Source organism: Drosophila guanche, unplaced genomic scaffold, assembly GCF_900245975.1.
Source record: "Drosophila guanche unplaced genomic scaffold, DGUA_6, whole genome shotgun sequence".
In the NCBI taxonomy this organism is placed as follows: domain Eukaryota; kingdom Metazoa; phylum Arthropoda; class Insecta; order Diptera; family Drosophilidae; genus Drosophila; species Drosophila guanche.
Genome location: NW_022995754.1, coordinates 441,615 through 459,082, shown reverse-complemented (window position 1 = coordinate 459,082; position 17,468 = coordinate 441,615). Strand labels below are relative to the sequence as shown.

Genomic DNA, 17,468 nt, shown 5'->3' with positions numbered 1-17,468 from the left:
ACGCCAAATTTACGGTATATTTTTAAAATGAGAGGGCTGTCAAGTATTTATAAAATAACATATCGGCGATATACTTTTCTCTTTCTGGGTTTTATATCGCATCGCTATAAATATTGAGTCCCTTTGAGTAGGTGTTAATGGTTTTTTGGTTCAAAACACCACAGGCTTGTTCACAATATGAAAATACTCACACAAACCACTACTGGTGCATAAAATGCTCCTTCGGGGTTTTCCAGAAAACTCTGAATCATATTCTTCTGCGGAGCACGTGTCGTTTTCCGTTGATTTTTAAAGTAATTGGGACCAAACGTAAAATATTAAAAATACATTAAAAATAAAAATTTCTTGGCAAAAAACACGATATATTATGATATATCGTAGGCTTGACAACCCTAGTTGAACGGTAAATTTGATCGCAAGGATTGATCGCAATCTGCCGGTTTTATTTTGTGTGATAAATCTGTTACTTAAACTAATAAAACATAATAAAATTGCATTAAGGATTACACGAGGAACAAATACAATCCAATGCAGCCCCACTTTTAAGTAAATATGTAAGATCCGCGCAGTGAATTATGGCAGTCGCGGTCAGCCGCGATGCGTATGTCCATATGAATGTGTGTGTGCCGGTTTTAGCGCGTAAACGTGCGTATCGAGTATTAAGAACGGAACTTGGTTTTATTGAAATGTCGCCAGACGTTGTTTTAAGTTAATATGTGAGATCAGTGCAGTGAATCTTAGCAATCGCCGGCCAGCTATTATTCGGGGTATGTGAATGTATGCATGTGTGTGCCGGTATTTGCGCGCGTGAATGTGTGTTTCTACTCCAAACTTACGAGTTCCGTTACTTGGACATGCTTGCTATAGAACGGGACTTACAGTTTAATTGGAATGTCGGCTTGTCACAAATGCTGCTGGATTCGAGCTGGAGCTCTCAGCGACGACATATAATCCTCCCAAAACAGGTAATCCCCTTACAATTCTATCCATGAACCTGCTTCTCTTCAGAATATCCTATTTTGTTGTTGCTACGTTTAGCAGTTCAGATAACAAGGCAGAGAATCGGCCAAAAACGAGTTCGATCAATGAAAATAAATCAAAATGTTCCAGCTAATGCCAGGGTCGCACTAGGCGACGACGTTTGGCGAGTTGTCTAAAGTTGAATTAATTTTCGTACATTTCGAACTCGCGTTCGCGTGTCGCTTATTTTTGTTTTATTTTATTATCTAAATCCTATTTATAATTCTTACGATTAATAATGTATGAGTATTCTGCCATTATGCTAAACAAGCCGTTTTAGATCCATCAATAACGCGTATTTACAAGTCTTAAAAATGCCATAGCCCCTTTTTCTCCATAGCTCCTCCAGCTCTTTGGAGCCCATTAGTTTTTGTTCCAATTTAGATACAAGTCGAAAGCTGATTGGGACACTCTCGAAGCCATTTTGGTTGTTGCACCATCAGGTCGCTTCGTTGTCGTCCGATTCTGACCAAAATTGTATGAATAATTTGTCTTGGCTGACGCTTTGGCTTTGTTCTCCTGATATTTGGCGTAGTACGGACTGCTGGTGGTGGTGCTGGTGCTGCTCGGGCTTTGACGCAAAGGTGCTGTTGTTGTGGGTTTTCTGGTTTGTAGAACAGGAGCGGGAGCCTTTTCAAACTTAGCCTTGAATTTCTGGAAGAAAGGATGGCCAAAGGGATCTGCAGTGGTGGAACTCTTCGGTGATGTTGTCGATGTGAAAAGGTACGGCCTTGGGGTTGTGCTAGAGAGAGTTCTTGTTGTCGTGGGACGATTTGTAGGTGTGGCTGTTGCTGAGTAAGAAGTGGTTGATCTTGCTGTAGGCCGTTGGGTGGGTTTCGTTATGGCTGCATTTCGAGTTGTGGATCGCATTGGTAATGTTGGAAGAGTTGTTGTAGTTGGACGAGTTGTGGTTTCTTTGCGCTTTGTATATCTCGTTGAGGCAGTTGCGCGGGTGCTGGGAACACTGCGAGTTGTTGTAGCTGGTCGGGTTGTTTTTGTTGTGGCACGAGTAAATACTAATGGTTTAGTTACAGTTGTAGAAAGCGTTACAGGTCTCGTTGTTGTTGATGCGCGGGTGGTAGGTCTCGCTGTTGTTGATGGGCGGGTGGTAGGCGTAGTTCGACGAGTTGTGGCTGGGCGTGTTGTTGATGGGGAACGAGTTGTTGGTTTCGTTACTGCTACATAGCCTGAAATAGGTTTTGTTGCTGCACGTGTTGTGGGTTTCGTTGAAATTGTATACCGAGCTGTTGTAGCTCTCGTTGTCGACGGTGGGCGTGTTTTGGGCTTCGCTTTTGTCGATGTTTTTGTGGGAGTTTGCCATGCCCAAGGAGTGAAATTTGTCGGTCTCACAGTTGCTCTGGCAGTGCTCTTAGTAGTTGTTTTTGTGGTTGTTGTTATGGGGCTCTTAGTTGTTTTGGTTGTTGTTGTTATGGGGCGCTTAGTGGTTGTTGTTGTTGTTGTTGTTATGGGGCTCTTAGTTGTTTTGGTTGTTGTTATGGGGCGCTTAGTGGTTGTTGTTGTTGTTGTAGCTGAAGATGTGGCCGTAAATTTGATCACTTCATGGCGGAAGCTGTCGCTGCTGATATATGGCCTTGTTACATGTTGTGGAGACTTCGTTGAGACTGAGGGCTTGACCGAGGGCACGGGCACTCGAGCAGGCACGATTGGCTTTGCCAGTAGGCTGAGGAATGGGTTTTGGGCATAGGGGAGATTATCATTGGGTCTGACGTGTACAGAACTCTGCAAAGAAGTGGAAGACGGACGGGGAGAGCCAGGAGCCTTAAGAAAGGGATTGTGATCGTAATTTGGCTTTCTCGATGGCGTACTGCCTGAGTCTGAGGATGGAGAAGGCTTCTCTTTGGGCTGGCTGAATAAGGCAAGCTGCTGACTAGATCCCTGAGTGGTCTTCACGGCCTGTAGGTTCTGCAGAAACGGATTGCCCGCATACCCATGACTGGCAGCGATCTTTTGCTGTGGCTGATTCTCAGCCACCTGCTGTGGCTTCACCTGCGGCCGCTCTGCATACGGACCCGGCTTTTGCGGCTTCGCTATTTCATTGCCATCGAAACAGTCGCTCAACATGGCCAAGCTCTGGTGGCGGCAGTGACCGCTGTAGACGGTCCAGGCATTGAATCCGTCTCCCGACAGCCGCGTGTGCTCCTCGTGGATCGTCCTAATACACTTCACATCATCGGAGATGTCAGAGTCCAGCAGGCGATCGCATTCAATGTGACAGGCCTTGCCTCCTCCCTCACCGTGGGTGCACCAGTAGAGATCGCTGATCTGGAACAGTCCGTGATCGGCACTTCCGTCCGCATTCAGACGACCCACGGCTGCTGTGTTGAAGGAGGACTCGTGCTCCGCGATGCACACCCAAGTGGGAATCTCCTTCATGGGGAGCTTATGCTTGTAGTGCAGCTCTTGGGCCAGCTCGCATCGCTTGAAGATCTTTCCCTTGGCTACCTGGGGATGTGCTTTCCTTACGATCTCGTTTCCCCCAGCTGGAGGCGCCTGCTCCTTTGACAGTTCGGTGGCCTCAAAGCAGCCGGCTATATCCGCTTTCGTCCGCTGCCTGCAGTTTCTATTGTAGACAGTCCAGGCCGTGAAGCCGTCCCCTGATATTCTCGTGTGCTCCTCGTGGATAGTCCGTATGCACTTGACATCGTCCGATATGTCAGAGTCCAGCAGGCGATCGCAGTTAATGTGGCAGCCCTTTCCACCTTCTGCTTCTGCCCCACCGTGGGTGCACCAGTAGAGATCGCTGATCTGGAAGAGACCATGATCGGCACTGCCGTCGGTATTTAGGCGCCCCACGGCCGACGTCCTGAGCGAGGACTCATGTTCGGCGATGCACACCCAGGTGGCTATATCCTGCATGGGAAATTTGTGTGAGAAATACAACTCTTGGGCTAATTCGCAGCGTTTGAAAACTTTACCCGTGCCCGTACCCCTCCGGGATGTAGATGTGTATGCGGATGTGGTTACTGGTGTGTTTTGTGTCGACTGTTTGGAGTGTAGAGGTCGTGTGCTGTGCAGATACTGATACTGCTGCTGGAAGTGTGCTGTGTGCGGTGGTTGCTTGTGGCTGAAAAAGGGATTGGCCATTCTCTGGCCCCCCTTTCCAACGAAGCCAATGGCATTGGGGTGGGGCTGAGACACTGCTGGCTGCGGCCTCAAGAAGGGATTGCCCTGATAGCTGCTCACGCCCACGCGCTGGTAGGTGAGCACGGCAGGTGCTGGCTTAAGGTATTGATTGGCCACTGGAGTGATCTTCTGCTGAGCGAATTGATATGCATAGCTGACCTTGGACTTCGCGGGGGATCCAGATGCCCCAATGGAATTTGGATGGCTGGCAATAACCTGGGGCTTGGCGAAGCAGGCCGCCACCTGCTCGTAATGCTGATCCAGGCAGTTCCTCTTGTAGACAGTCCAGGCATTGAAGCCATCGCCGGAGATCTGGGTGTGCTCCTGATGGATCCTCCGAATGCACTGCACATCATCCGATATGCTGGAGTCCAGGAACTGGTTGCACGTCGCATGGCAGCCCTTTCCAGCCCGCTGTTCGTGGGTGCACCAGAAGAGATCACTGATCTGGAACAGGCCGTGATCCGCACTCCCATCCGCATTGAGTCGACCCACCGCAGCCGTGTTGAAGGAGGACTCGTGCTGGGCAATGCACACCCATGTGGGGATCTGGGGCATTGGCAGTTTATGCTGGTAGTACAGCTCCTGGGCCAGCTCGCAGCGGTTGTAGATCTTCCCTTGGACGCGCTGGACGGGAGACACCGCCACCGCTATCTGTGGTGATCCCTGGTAGTGGTTGAGCTTCACCTGCTGCGGGTGCTGGTAGGAGGCGGCAACCGAGAGAGCTGTTTTGCTGACGCCCACGCCACACCCTGCCACATAGGAGGCTGGATCCTGGCGACAGTAGGCGCCATAGGCCTGCCACGCGGAGAATCCATCGCCCGAGATCCTCTGGTGCTCCGTATAAATCTTCCGCACGCACTGGACATCGTCCGCAATGTCGTCGTCCCGCAGGCGAGAGCAGCTCAGGCCACAGCCCGCGCCCTGTCCGGGTGGGGAGCACCAGTAGACGTCGCTGATCTGGAAGAGACCATGGGAGCCGCCTCCGGGTCCAGTGGTGCCGCCCAAGGCAGCCGTGTTCAGGTCACTCGAGTGCTGGGCAATGCACACCAGGGTCGCCACCTGGACAGAGGGTAGTCCGAACCGATGCTGCAGCTGCTTTGCCAGCTCGCAGCGATCGAAGATCTTGCCCGACACCCGCCCCACGGAGCAGACACTGAGCAGCAGCAGGAGGGGCACTAGAAGGGGCAGAAGCGACTGTTTCGACATCTTGCGATGATCTGACAAACGTTCTGGATCGAGCCTCACTCTTATATAGAACACCACGCGCCAGAGTCTACACAAAATGTACCGAACTGAGGAGAGGAGATCGATCCTTACTTAATTTAAATTGTAAATTTCACTTTAAGCGCAAAGCGGTTTTAAACGCGCTCGCGTTTCGTCTTCGGTTTTTAGCGAGGCTTTGGCTTGGGTGAGGTCTTTTTTTTTCAGCTTGAAGCTGCTGCGTGCGTTTGAGCGTTTCGTTGACGACTGAAACAGCGAGCGGTCGCATCTTCAGCCTAAAGTCAATTTGAATATGACGACGACGACTTCTCTGACGACGACAGCGACAAACTGGTTGTGTGGCTGTGTAGCTATTGCATAATTACTTTGACCAGAGCTTGAAAGGTTCTTCGACAGAAAGAATCCCCAAAAGAATGGAATATACCTAAGAAAGAGCAACAGAAACAGCATGAATAATATACGAACACTGAACCATCTCAAATATAGTTAGAAAGTTCTGTAGTCGGTCACACAGCCAGGCAGACAGCCAGCCAGCCAGCCAGCCAGCCAACCAGACAGCCAGCCAGCCAGCCAGCCAGCCAGCCATCCAGCCATTAACTGGTCATTTGGCTAATGAAATTAATATCAAATATTTATCGACAGAGAGGCAGCCGTACCGATCCAACTGAGCAGTCGCAAGCGTTTTTCACGCGTTTTTAATCGCCTCTCAAGTCTCAATCAATCCATCGACAGTCGCGACTCGCAGCTGTCAATCAATCAGCATTGCCAAAACCCCACCCAGCCTCAGTATCAATCCCAGCTCGTCTCGGTCTCTGTCTCTGTCTCGGTCTCTGTCTCGGGTGTCTCAATCTCAATCGCATTGTAAGGCAAATAAAATGCCTTGGGACAGTGATGTTTAAACTACAGTTTGGGGGAAATATTTCTGTTTGCATCTCGGAATTGGTCAATCGGGCTTGGGCTTGGGCTGGGGCTTTAGTTTTAGCCATTTTGTATGGTCTCTGGTCTTGCCCAAGTCGAAACCTATTTTTGTTCGGCTGCCTTTTTTGATAGCTACTTTGTGCAATATAAACTGTATTTTAATTGGCAGTCTGTGCAAATTGTGGGGCCAAAGACTGTTTGTTGCTGATTGATTAATACTTTTACTTTTAATTCCCCCATTAATTGATCTTGAACTTGTGTCACAGCTGAAGGGAAGAGGCGGTTGGATCAAGGTTGGATGAGTATGCAAAATATGCAAAGTGCTTTTTGTGGTTAACCACAAATGCCTCATCCTTGAAAGAACTTGGAAGAACGAAGCAGCCCGGCCATTACAAAGAAGAGTCACTTCTGGGAATGCAATCGAAACTTCAATATTGTCTTCGCATTTCAATTCGAAAACATGTTTAGTTTTAGTTTATGGTAGGGTTTTAGTAGGCTAAATCACAATACAATAGAATCACATTTAACAAATAAATTATATACAAATTCGTAGACAAAAGGTAGCACGGATAACACGGATACATATCTTTAGAAGCATTTAATAACAAGTACATCTAAAGTCTCCGCCTCCCCCTTCAGGAGGCATAATCTCTACTTCAGGGGAGCCTCCACGCCACGTCCCTTCTGGTAGAGAAAGTAGAGTAGGCTGATGAGGGCCACGCCCGCGCCTCCGCAGAGAGCCGCCCAGTGGACTATGTTCAGCGTTTTGAGAGTGTTGATTAGTTTCTTCTTGAAGAAGGCCACCATTTCCCCATTGAGTTGGATGCCCTGCAGACACACACAATAGCGAGAGAGACATTAATCTATAGTTGGTTTTTAGGCCTCTGTTTCGGGGGCACTTACCTCTTCCACCCAAATGGCCGGCATGAGGACAGTGGTGAGGTTCTCGGTGATGCCTATTCGGTTGATGCTCTTCAGGAACATATTGAACTGAACCCGCTTGCCGCCGCGCAAGGGCGTGCCCGTAAGCTAATGGAATGCCAATAAATTGAGAGTCCTTAACGGGTGTATGGCGACAATCGACTTACCGACTGCACATCGACAAAGGTCTGGTGCTTTTTGGCATCTGGCTTGAGGCCGCGTATCATTTTTCTGTACTCGTTCGAGGCGCCCAGCATATGCGGCAGCGTCAGTATAACAGGGGCATCTATAAAGAAATAATTACAGCTATACATTTACGAAATATGTAGGAGGAACGAACATCTTCATTTGCATAACCCGCTCCTTTGGAGGTGTCAATGCATTCCAATTCGCTTCCAATATTAATTGTTCTGTTTACATTGATAAAATAATTTAAAATTAAAAAAAAAAACCAAACAAAAAACAGGATTGACTGACCTTTACGGCTGCGAGCTACTTACATTTAATTCAATTAAATTAATTGCAAATATTTCACAGAGTATCTTGAGAGTTGCGGAAGCTCTGGTCCTCAGCACTCGTCTCACGTTTTGCCAGAACAACATTTTGTTTATTTATTTATTTATTTAGTTGGGACTGGGGCCAAAGCCTGAACCAATTTGCAAGAATTTCCTCTTCAGACAACGAACTATGTTTTTCCAAATGCTCATTACTGAAACTGTTGACTCACGATTCGACAATTATAAAAAAAAGATGAGCTCGAGCCAAGAAGGAATCAGCAAAAGAATCTCAAGCTGGAAACGTGTCCGAGCGGCAAACACCCAAACAAAAACCGATACAAAACAAATGCGATCGAGAAGGGCAGTCGACGATCTGGATACCCTTGTGGACAAACTGTTCCCATGATAGATTTATCAAAAACATTTCCCCGAATGGCAACGTCTGTTCGTCTGGTTCATAATACTCGCCCTGCCATGGGTATACAATCAGAATTTAATGCTTAAATTTGTCGAACGTTCGTTCACTCTGACACTCGAGAACCTCATGATGAGGTGGAGCTCATTACTAGCTATGCATGTACGTATTTTTTTATGAACTCCCCATGCCCATGCCCATAGATGAATTAAGTCAGACGCTAAGACAACACTTTTGATTTCAGTTGCGCAATGCCCCTCGGGGCAGAACTGGATTCCAAATGTGAAGCAAAACGTTTTTTTCTTACTCCTCTCCAACTCGAGTGTTAATTAAGAAATTAAACAATCGAAGAAGATCAAACGAAGAACGAAGTCGGCCCACACAAAATGATCATTTCCATCTCCACATCCATGGCGACGGAGATTCACATTCAAAGTCCCAAACAAAGTCGCTTCCAATTTGTCTGTTTTGGGGGGTTGTATGGATATGTTCCCTTTTATTCAGTGTTTTATTTACGTTTTCGAGGCGCATAATTTAAATTTGATGAGCTGCGAGTGTTGATGCCTTTGGTTTGCACTTCTCTTCAGCGCATTAGCATAGAAGTCCCATAAAACACAAACTACAACTGGATCTCCCCTTCCGAAATCAATCGTCGGGTGTCGTACATTCGTTGAACACTGTTTTAAATTGATTTAGTATTTCTCGCCTGATAATTACTCGGGTAATCTGCTCGTATCACCACTACCATCATCAGTATCAGCCACAGTCACAGCCAGAGCCACAGCCACAGCCACTCGATGATAGATGGGCTCTTGGAGTGCCTTGGGGGAGTTCTCTGTGCTGCCTGAATGGCCGGTTAATCGCCATAAGACAACACACAATACTACGGCCATAAACAGACTCATTTGCATAACAACAAAATGAACAAAACCAACAAAACAATGAATGGCAAACAAATTGTCAAATATTATTCCAAATATTTCCGGTTAGCGAAAACGCTAGTACGTGTTTTATCACAAAAAATCAAATCAAACTAAACAAGAAAATGGTAATGAAGCACCGCTTAAAGTTCATCGAAGGTGTTTATAGTAGCTTGCAGTCGATATTTTTAGGAATGACTATTTGGCAGTCTGCCGGCATTGCTCCAATTAATGTGGGTTAAGATTGAATATGAATGGATGGGAGATTCAATCGTTAGCATTTGAGTTAAGTGTTCATAATAAAAGACAAAACAAACTGTCAAATGCGTAAACTAGCAACATAAATAAAATGCTAATTAAATGAAATCAGACTTAGATTTTCGAAAAATATAAGCTGCCAATGCTGCCATGAGGCAGGGTCTTTGATCTAGACAATTTATGGGCTTCTACTCGCATTCAAATCGGAATTTAAACTCAGCTTAGACTGTGAAATGATATGAGGAACTACAGATAAGCGACAGATAACATAACTGAATCGTAAACACAAATATTTTGGAAATTCTGTGCATTAAATACGAACAACAGCGGAGTTTTCCATTGGATGTAATCCATAAACTCTGATTTGGGTTCACGTTTGAGGAAACCATAGAGCTGAATATCTGATTTTGGGTATCTTCGTAGATGCTGTCATTCAGCATGTAATCTCAGCCCTCCCAATAATCTATATATTATGATTGGACTGTGCATGGACATGCGACTCGACTGTCACTCAACTCACCCAAACAGGTTGTCAGATCCAGGGCGCCTGCGTAGAGGCAGCCGTTCTTCCGCTTGATCACATTCGCCAGCTTGTCGACGCAGAAGCACTCGTTGTCGTGCTCCGGCCCGATGTCGTTGATGAAGTTCTCGCCAATGGAGTAGCGGTAGCCGGGAATGCCCTCGTACTGGATTTCCGTCTGGTAGAAGAGCTGCACAGACCGGCAGATGTCCGCACTGAAGATGTACATGGAGTCGCCGCGCTGCCGGAACGGGGGATAGGCGGAGGCATCGGTGCCGTTTATCTGGTTGCAGACGGAGGTCTCTCCCTCTGTGCTGGCATTCAGCCAGACCTGCAGATTGTGCGTATCATCGAGCTTCTGGATCTCCAGCACCTTCATAACATCGCCCTTGCCCGTGTGCACCTCGTAGACGTCGTGACCAGAGCCGTTTTTCTATGTGGGAAGGCAGAAGGTATATAAGGTCTGACTTGGTTTCCTCTGATGTCCGATGCTCTGATACTCACATGCCCGAAAAAGGAGAAGGCAAGGCTGCCGTCGCTCTGCTCTCGTATGGTTTTGGAACCGCTCTCCTTGATCTGGTTGCAGATGGCCTTGGCAATGCCCTGGGGATTGATGCAGAAGCGCACTCCGTCGAACAGGTACTCCCTCGCGGAGGTGTGCACGAACATGGACCGAGGATCGTTGAACACCGCCTTGAGGTTGGCATTCAGGTGGACCAGTAGCAGCGCCAGGCCCGGATCGTTCTCAGAGATTTGCAAAACGGACTAAAAGAGAGTGCGCATTCGGAAGGAGTTAATTGAGGAAGTAATGGTTACGGCGGCACGGCGGTGCACGGCAAGGTGAGGCGGGTTAGGGATTAAAGGTTAAAGATGAAGCTAAAGTAAGGCAGGCAGGCATAAAGCATTAGCGGGGTAGTAGGCGGCGCTGGCAGCTCGATAGCTTATGGTAGCAAAGCACAAGCTCAAATTTGTTATTATTAATTATGTTATATTCATACGAGTTTGTGTGAAAATTGATGTTTCCCCCCAATCATTCGGTTGTCAGCTGCCGTTTTTGTTCCGTTGAGTCTCAACGCATTTTAAATCAACTCTGCCATTTATCAAAATATTTACATAGACGAGGGAGTTCATATATCAACACGCCACAGATCGATCCACCACAAGGTGAATGCCAATCAAAATGTAGCTGTTCTATCTGTATGTCCATTTGTCTGTCTGTATTTCTCTGTCTGTCTGATGTGGATGATCTTGAGTTTGAAGTCTGAAGTTTGAGTTAATGTTGAGGTGTCAAAGCTTCGGAGGAGGAGGCTGGAGGAGCTTGGAGTATGTTGTTCAACTTACTTTCACATCTTCAATAATGCTGATCAAGATGCCGTGAACCCAGCTAAATGGCGCTATAAAATTGCATTTCATTAGATGGTTCATTCATTCTTATTTGCATTCCTCACCTAACAACTGTTGAAATGGGTATGGGTGGTGTTCAAGGGTCGGTCTAAGGGTCTAAGTGCTTGTATCATAGTTTTTACTCTGACAGCTCTGACTTTATTCAGCAAAGATTTTATATTTATAAACCTCTTTCGATCCTGACCTAACCCACATCCAGAACTGTTGGCGCACAAAATCAACGATAAAAGCACTCATCAAGTTAATTACTTCTAGAAGCTGTCGCTCGGCAAACAGTTCCCCAACCCGATATCCGATATCCGATATCCGATATGCGTGACGTACGTCTGGGGTAAAATTATAGTTAAAAAGCAGAACAAAGACAAACAAAGTTAAGAGATTGTATCGCTTATTTGCGCCATCAGTGGAGAACCCATTAACCCATTAGTCAAGTCAGAGTCCAAGGCATGCCAGTAAATGTGAGTAAATGTTTGCACAGACCAAACACTTTAGTCCAGGACTCAGTCAGTTCAGTTGTTTGAATGGAATAAATAACACCAAACCCCCAGACCAATTAATTTAGACCATCACCAGCTGGGCAGGGGTTTCCTGCTGCTACACTCGATAAAATTAGTAGTGAATAAAATTACTTTACGTTTCCCTCGAATACGTTCCATCAGACGTTTCAGGACTCGCACGCCGGGCGTGCGATTCAGGCGGGAGTTCAGCCTATTGGCGAACCCCTGAAAGATATCTGTGATTTCTCTTTCGAACACTTGTAAAAATGCCTGCAAATTGATTATCAAAAGTGTTTGTACATCATTTCAAGATTTCTTTCATTTATCTATGATTTCGTTTGACTTCTTGCCAGTCTTCGTTACTCTGTTCTCTGCTACTTACATTCATGTGCATATTGAGGGCCACAATGCGATCGTCCTGTGTGTACGGCGCTGAGGCATCCGCATCGAAGTCGAAATGGACATTCTGCACGTAGGTGATCTTGGAGCCATCGCGTGAGAAGTGCTTCACCTTCTTGTGCCGGAACTGTCTGTGGGTTTTGAAGATCGATTTGTACTGGATATGCACTCCATGGCGGACAGATTGTTTCTTACTTGTAAACGTAGGGTCCGATTTCCTCGACTATGGGTATGGCACCGTGTTGTATCATGTCGGGATTTGTCACATTGAATATGTAGACCTTGAAGTTCAGAGGCTGCGGCAGAGTCACAAAGCGTTTGTATTGTTCCGAGCCATCGGCTAAAATGACACTCTATTGGGGGGTTGCATGGAAGAAACGAGAAACGAAAAATGTTGAATATTTCTGGTTAATTTGCTGTCAATATATCTGACATTTAATTCACTTTTTCCCCTCCATCTCTTAGCTTAATTATACTTAAATTTATTAAACAACATTTTAATGTTGTTTATCACGCTTCGTAGCCGCTTATTTACGGCATCTAATGACGCAGTAGTGGCCATAAAAATCAAATCAAAATCATCAGCTTCCATCACCCCCCCACCCCCTTGGAGCGGAGTCCAAACCAGTTTTCGGCTCAAGAAAATCTGTTTCTTGGTATTGGGGCAATGCAATTTCTATCGTTATCGCTATTGTTTTCTTCTCCATTATCAATGAGTGCTGAAGGGAGATCAATGACCACCAATAACCAAGTGAAGTATTTGCTTTAATTTCGCATTTCACTTAATTTCTCATATTTCTCATGCTCTGAAAACTGAGGTTTTATTGACCTTCCATTTTTTGGAATTTTTACAACTCGGCAGGCAAGAAGTATTTTCAATTGGCAAAACATAAAATGAAGCCAAAATAAGGCAGAGAAACAAGCTCGAAACATGACTAGCAGTATAATTTTATGGCCCCTCGCACTGGATACAATTGAAGAATTGTCGAAGAAATAGCTTAAGTAAATGTATCTGTATCTGTACATCCATATGTTGGGTTTGACTAAGGCAGATCTCAAGGTCAATGCACATACACATATGCACAGATAAATAAACCAACGTATCTAAGAGCATACAAAACGTTGAATTAACCTCAAGAGCTGCTTGGTTGGTCCCCGCTGCCGAAGATAGACCACTGACAATGGCCTGAAATTCATTCAGAAATTCACACAAATAATTGTTGCGAAATAGAGCAGTTTTGGCATGGCGACAAATCAAAGAGAAACGTGGTCAACATTTCAATTGCGCGAAGTCTAAGAATGCGCTGGGTCAAAGAGGCGTATGCGTAATGTTCGTGGAGCCGCACAGAGAGCTCTTTGAAGAGAGCTGCTGCGATGGTTTGGCATTGCTTTCGGGCCAAATTGCACAACACCAATCATCCATCCAAATTTTGTTGACCATCGAATCCCCACTTCAGTTGCTTTGAATTTCAATTTCAATTTCAATTTCGATTTCGATTCATGACTCGTATGTTTGTTTTTTTCTGTTTTTGTTTGTCTTTGGAGATTGCATTTGAATTACAAATAGAAATGGCTTATGGCTTATGGTTTTCTTGCTTACGGGAGCGACCCGTAGGCCATTCCAATGTCCCACCTTCAAGTTGAAGGCCCTCTCAATCCGGCTGGGCTTCGAGGGTTTTCTGCCCATCAAAATCAAAGTGCTGGCCATTCTAGATCGCATCTGAGGGTCGAGAATCACGCGGAAGTTCATTGCTAACAATGGTGAGGTTGCCCATTAAACAATCTCGGGCTTAACACTGTCCCTGCGCCTTGGGTGACATGACGGCCGACGGCCGACGGCCAAAGCCAAAGCAGAAACCACAAAAAGGGCAATTAACTTTACGCGGCTCCAACAATTAAAATACGGAGCAAACAGCGAAAAAGATTAAGTTTCTGTTTGCATTCTAATTGCAATAAAAATAAATCACAAAACTTGAGCTCAAAGTCAACCCACTCAAGTGGTCGCACTTCTAGTTGGGTTGGGTTGGATTGGGTTGCGGGTTTCGTCTTGCCTTCCCTTGACAATGTTCGGCGAAGATGTCACGCTTGATACGGCCCCGCCGAGCGTGTGCCCAGAGATGGGATCGTGAGTGAATGCTGAGAGAATCTTTACTCACGACACGAGGCACGGCAGATGAAAGGGCTCTCTAGTAAATCTTGTCACGTATTCCATTTGTTCGTGACTCACAAATGAAGGGCAACCATCACACGGGAGTTATGTGCACATACAAAAGGGATAGATCTTATCGCACAATACTTGACTGAGAATTGGGTTCGTCTGTTGTCCCCCTCAGCACTCCAATGACACGCATTTCAAATGGCTCCAAATGGTCAAATGGTCATAAATAAAATGTGAGGGACAAGAACAAAGTGTTTTGGCTCTAATGGCACGGCTAGCGCAATAATGGTTATGAAATGCATTTAACTAACGAAATAATTCATTGCCTTGCTGCGTTGCCTTGCATTTGAATTGCATTTGCATTTGCATTTGCATTTGCCATCGGCATTCTGCTAAAGCGTGACCCCGGGCAGGCCAGAGGGAATAGATCCATGCAATTATTTCATATGTGATTGAATTGCACTCGTTTGGGACAGTAGATTAGGGTTAGGGAATGGGCGAGGGACTAACAGCTGCAGCTGCTGCTGTGTCATTCACTGACCGATGTCATTACGGACAAGGAGATTAATGTGTGGTTGTCGTGACAGTCGCCTGGTTCTGTCGTAACTATCCGATTTTGTAATCAGCTGTAATTATAATGGGTGGAGTGGATCAAACATTGACCACAGCAGTCATGGCAATGGATTGTTGGCAGTTGTTGGCAATGCTATGGCACTGCCGTTTCCTCCTAGAATAGCAATTTAATTTTAACATAAGCTTTAATGAATTATCAAGCCGGTTGCTAATTATTCTGTTCCCTGAACTTTCTTTGAGTCATCACGAATCTGACTAATATGCGAGTCTGATTACTCTGTCCACAATCCCCTTGTTCTGTGTACACTGCGTGTGGCTTCAATATTTACTCTTTAAAGTCAACAAGAGCTCCTCTTGTTTGCTGTCCAGCGAGAGAGTTTGCTAATAATGGTTTCTAATGAAAGGTGAGGTAAGCAAATGGAAATCTGTCCTAGAGCCTAGTGGTGTCTGGTATCCCTTTGGTTGGACTCACCTGCTCCACCTTTTTGTGGACCATGTTGGGAAACAGAGACCATCCGCAGTAGCCGCCCAAGATCGCCACGCAGACGCCTAGGGCGCTGACGATCAGAGACCAGTGAATCATTTTCGGTGTCGTTGTTTGAAGCATCTGTGGAGATCAGATCAGAGACCCATGGGTCGCTGCGTGCGCTCTTAAGTAAAAACAAAAACCGCTCTCTATAAATCTCTCGCTTCGACTCTTCGACTCTTCTCGAGTGTCTGCTCCCTCAAAAGCCGGCTGTATGTGGAGGGAACTTTTGTTTTTGATTGTGGAGAGCTTTGGCCTGACCTACGTCAAGGGAGAGCCAGAGCGAGCCGCCCGTTGTTGCAGTTGTTGGAATGTTTTTGGTGTTGAGGTTTTGCTGTCAATGATTTTGTTTTTGTTTTTGTTTTTGTTTCTGTTTAGTTTTTGTTGTATGCCGAAACAAAGCGCACTATTTATAAGATACTCGTTTCTGGTTTTTTTTTTCCCTCTTTTTTGTTATATATAATTTTGAAATAAACAAGTTGCCGAATACGGCGAAGCGACGCTGTCGCTGGGTTTCTGCCGTCTTTTACTATATCTTATTATGTCTCTCGTGGGTTGGGTACGAGTGCGATATTTAAATTATGAAAACTGGTTTGGCTGTTGTGCAGTGAAAGCTTTTTTCTGCTATCAGCTGATATAATTAAAATATTTGTGTTAATTTTTCGCTTGCTGCTGCTGGCTGCCTAATTGGGTCGCATCACAAAATTCACACAATAAACGCACAAGAAACACTTTGGATGATGGTACGAATGGTCCTCGGCACTGGGGCATCGGCGAGCAAGTGACAACTTTTTGTTAATTGTGGTACATTTTTATTGGATTCTCGGCGCACACCGGACCACAGACCACAGACCAGAGACCAGAGACACACACACACGTACGATATTGTATGGGTCTAAATGGGGAAGGTGGGGGATGGGTATTTGGCTAGCGATACCATCAGCTGCACATTTGAATTAATGCCAGCACGCGACTGGTGGCGGGTGGCTGAATGGGGGAAACTTCCGGACTGAAAGCGAAATGAATCAAGGAAAAGCACACAAATTTTCACTGTACATTCTAATTGAGTTATTTTGCGCTGCGAGCACGCTTGGGAAATTTCTTTATACACGAATAGAGGCGAGAGATCTTTTGTTTGGCTCAACGCACCGCTCGGAACCACCGCAAACGACTGGCAAAGTTCAGGCCAAGCTCCGGGGCAGCAGCCACAGCGCAGCGATGACAATGCTTTGACTTATGGCTTTCAGCAGGTTGTAGGTTTTCTTTTGGTCAAAAGCCCTGCGATCTGATCTGACAAAGAGCGAGACGACACACACACACAGAGATAGGGAGAGAGAGAGAGAGAGCTGCTGAGAGCTTGCTGATGGCTTTTAAAAGTCAGTTTTATTTTTTATTTGCTTTTGTAATATTTTTTAACACATATTTTTATGTCAGTTAAATTATGGTTGAGCGGCTCATTAGCAAATTAGTGCAAGTTTTTTTTTTGTTTTTTTTTACATATTTTTCCACATTATTAGACCATTTTATTCGCACTCTTTTGCAGAGAAATAGAGTGAATGACCATGACGATTTGGGCAGAATGGGTAGCAGGAGATGGCTTCTCAATGCTAATGTACCTCCTACAGTAGAGGGTCTTATCCGATATCGAAGGGGTCTAATGATGCACTTAATCCAATTGAATGGATTTGGCCTTGGATATGGATGCGGTTATTAATGGTGACCATTTGTCATGAGTTTTCATTTGATATATGACTGAGATATGCGACCAACTCATCCTGCAGGTCATTAGGAATTTATTCAAGCCACAACTAGTCCCTTTTCTGTCACTGCCAAGGGACAAAGAGTTCTGTTCTGATACTGCTATCAATATTTTGGCCATAGCTCCTCAACTCCTCCTTGATTACAGTTAGCGTAAAGAAATACCCTTACGATTCCAGAGTAAGCTCAGCCCTTTAATCCCAAAGCTCTTCCGAACTCAAGCTTGCTCTTTCCCCAAGGGTGTCTGTCTCTTTCAAAGACTCTCTTTTACACCTTTTCTTTCGAAGCTCGCGTGGGTGCACTGTGTCGTGGTTGC

At 45.6% G+C, this 17,468-nt stretch overlaps 2 protein-coding genes across 7 annotated transcripts; both read right to left on the bottom strand.

Annotated features, from left to right (window-relative positions):
• Positions 1-1,199: 1,199 nt before the first annotated feature.
• On the bottom strand, positions 1,200-5,622 carry LOC117589188. 3 transcript variants are annotated; one of them, XM_034280912.1, is made up of 2 exons: positions 2,100-5,616; positions 1,200-2,069 (listed from the first exon to the last, which is right to left on the bottom strand). In XM_034280912.1, exons 1-2 carry the CDS (start codon positions 5,371-5,373, stop codon positions 1,384-1,386), a joined length of 3,960 nt encoding a protein of 1,319 aa, XP_034136803.1. In that variant the 5' UTR covers positions 5,374-5,616; the 3' UTR covers positions 1,200-1,383. The 3 variants fall into 3 exon arrangements, with proteins under 3 accessions (XP_034136803.1, XP_034136804.1, XP_034136805.1); XM_034280913.1 differs by having other exon boundaries at positions 1,200-3,270; positions 3,751-5,615; XM_034280914.1 differs by lacking the exon at positions 1,200-2,069 and having other exon boundaries at positions 3,742-3,891; positions 3,957-5,622.
• Positions 5,623-6,756: 1,134 nt separating this feature from the next.
• On the bottom strand, positions 6,757-16,188 carry LOC117589178 (sensory neuron membrane protein 2). 4 transcript variants are annotated; one of them, XM_034280897.1, is made up of 10 exons: positions 15,341-16,188; positions 12,333-12,490; positions 12,121-12,268; positions 11,876-12,008; positions 11,179-11,231; positions 10,342-10,602; positions 9,838-10,270; positions 7,395-7,513; positions 7,210-7,335; positions 6,757-7,134 (listed from the first exon to the last, which is right to left on the bottom strand). In XM_034280897.1, exons 1-10 carry the CDS (start codon positions 15,473-15,475, stop codon positions 6,958-6,960), a joined length of 1,743 nt encoding a protein of 580 aa, XP_034136788.1. In that variant the 5' UTR covers positions 15,476-16,188; the 3' UTR covers positions 6,757-6,957. The 4 variants fall into 4 exon arrangements, with proteins under 4 accessions (XP_034136788.1, XP_034136789.1, XP_034136791.1 ...); XM_034280898.1 differs by lacking the exon at positions 11,179-11,231 and having other exon boundaries at positions 11,871-12,008; positions 15,341-16,186; XM_034280900.1 differs by lacking the exon at positions 11,876-12,008 and having other exon boundaries at positions 15,341-16,185.
• Positions 16,189-17,468: the final 1,280 nt, after the last annotated feature.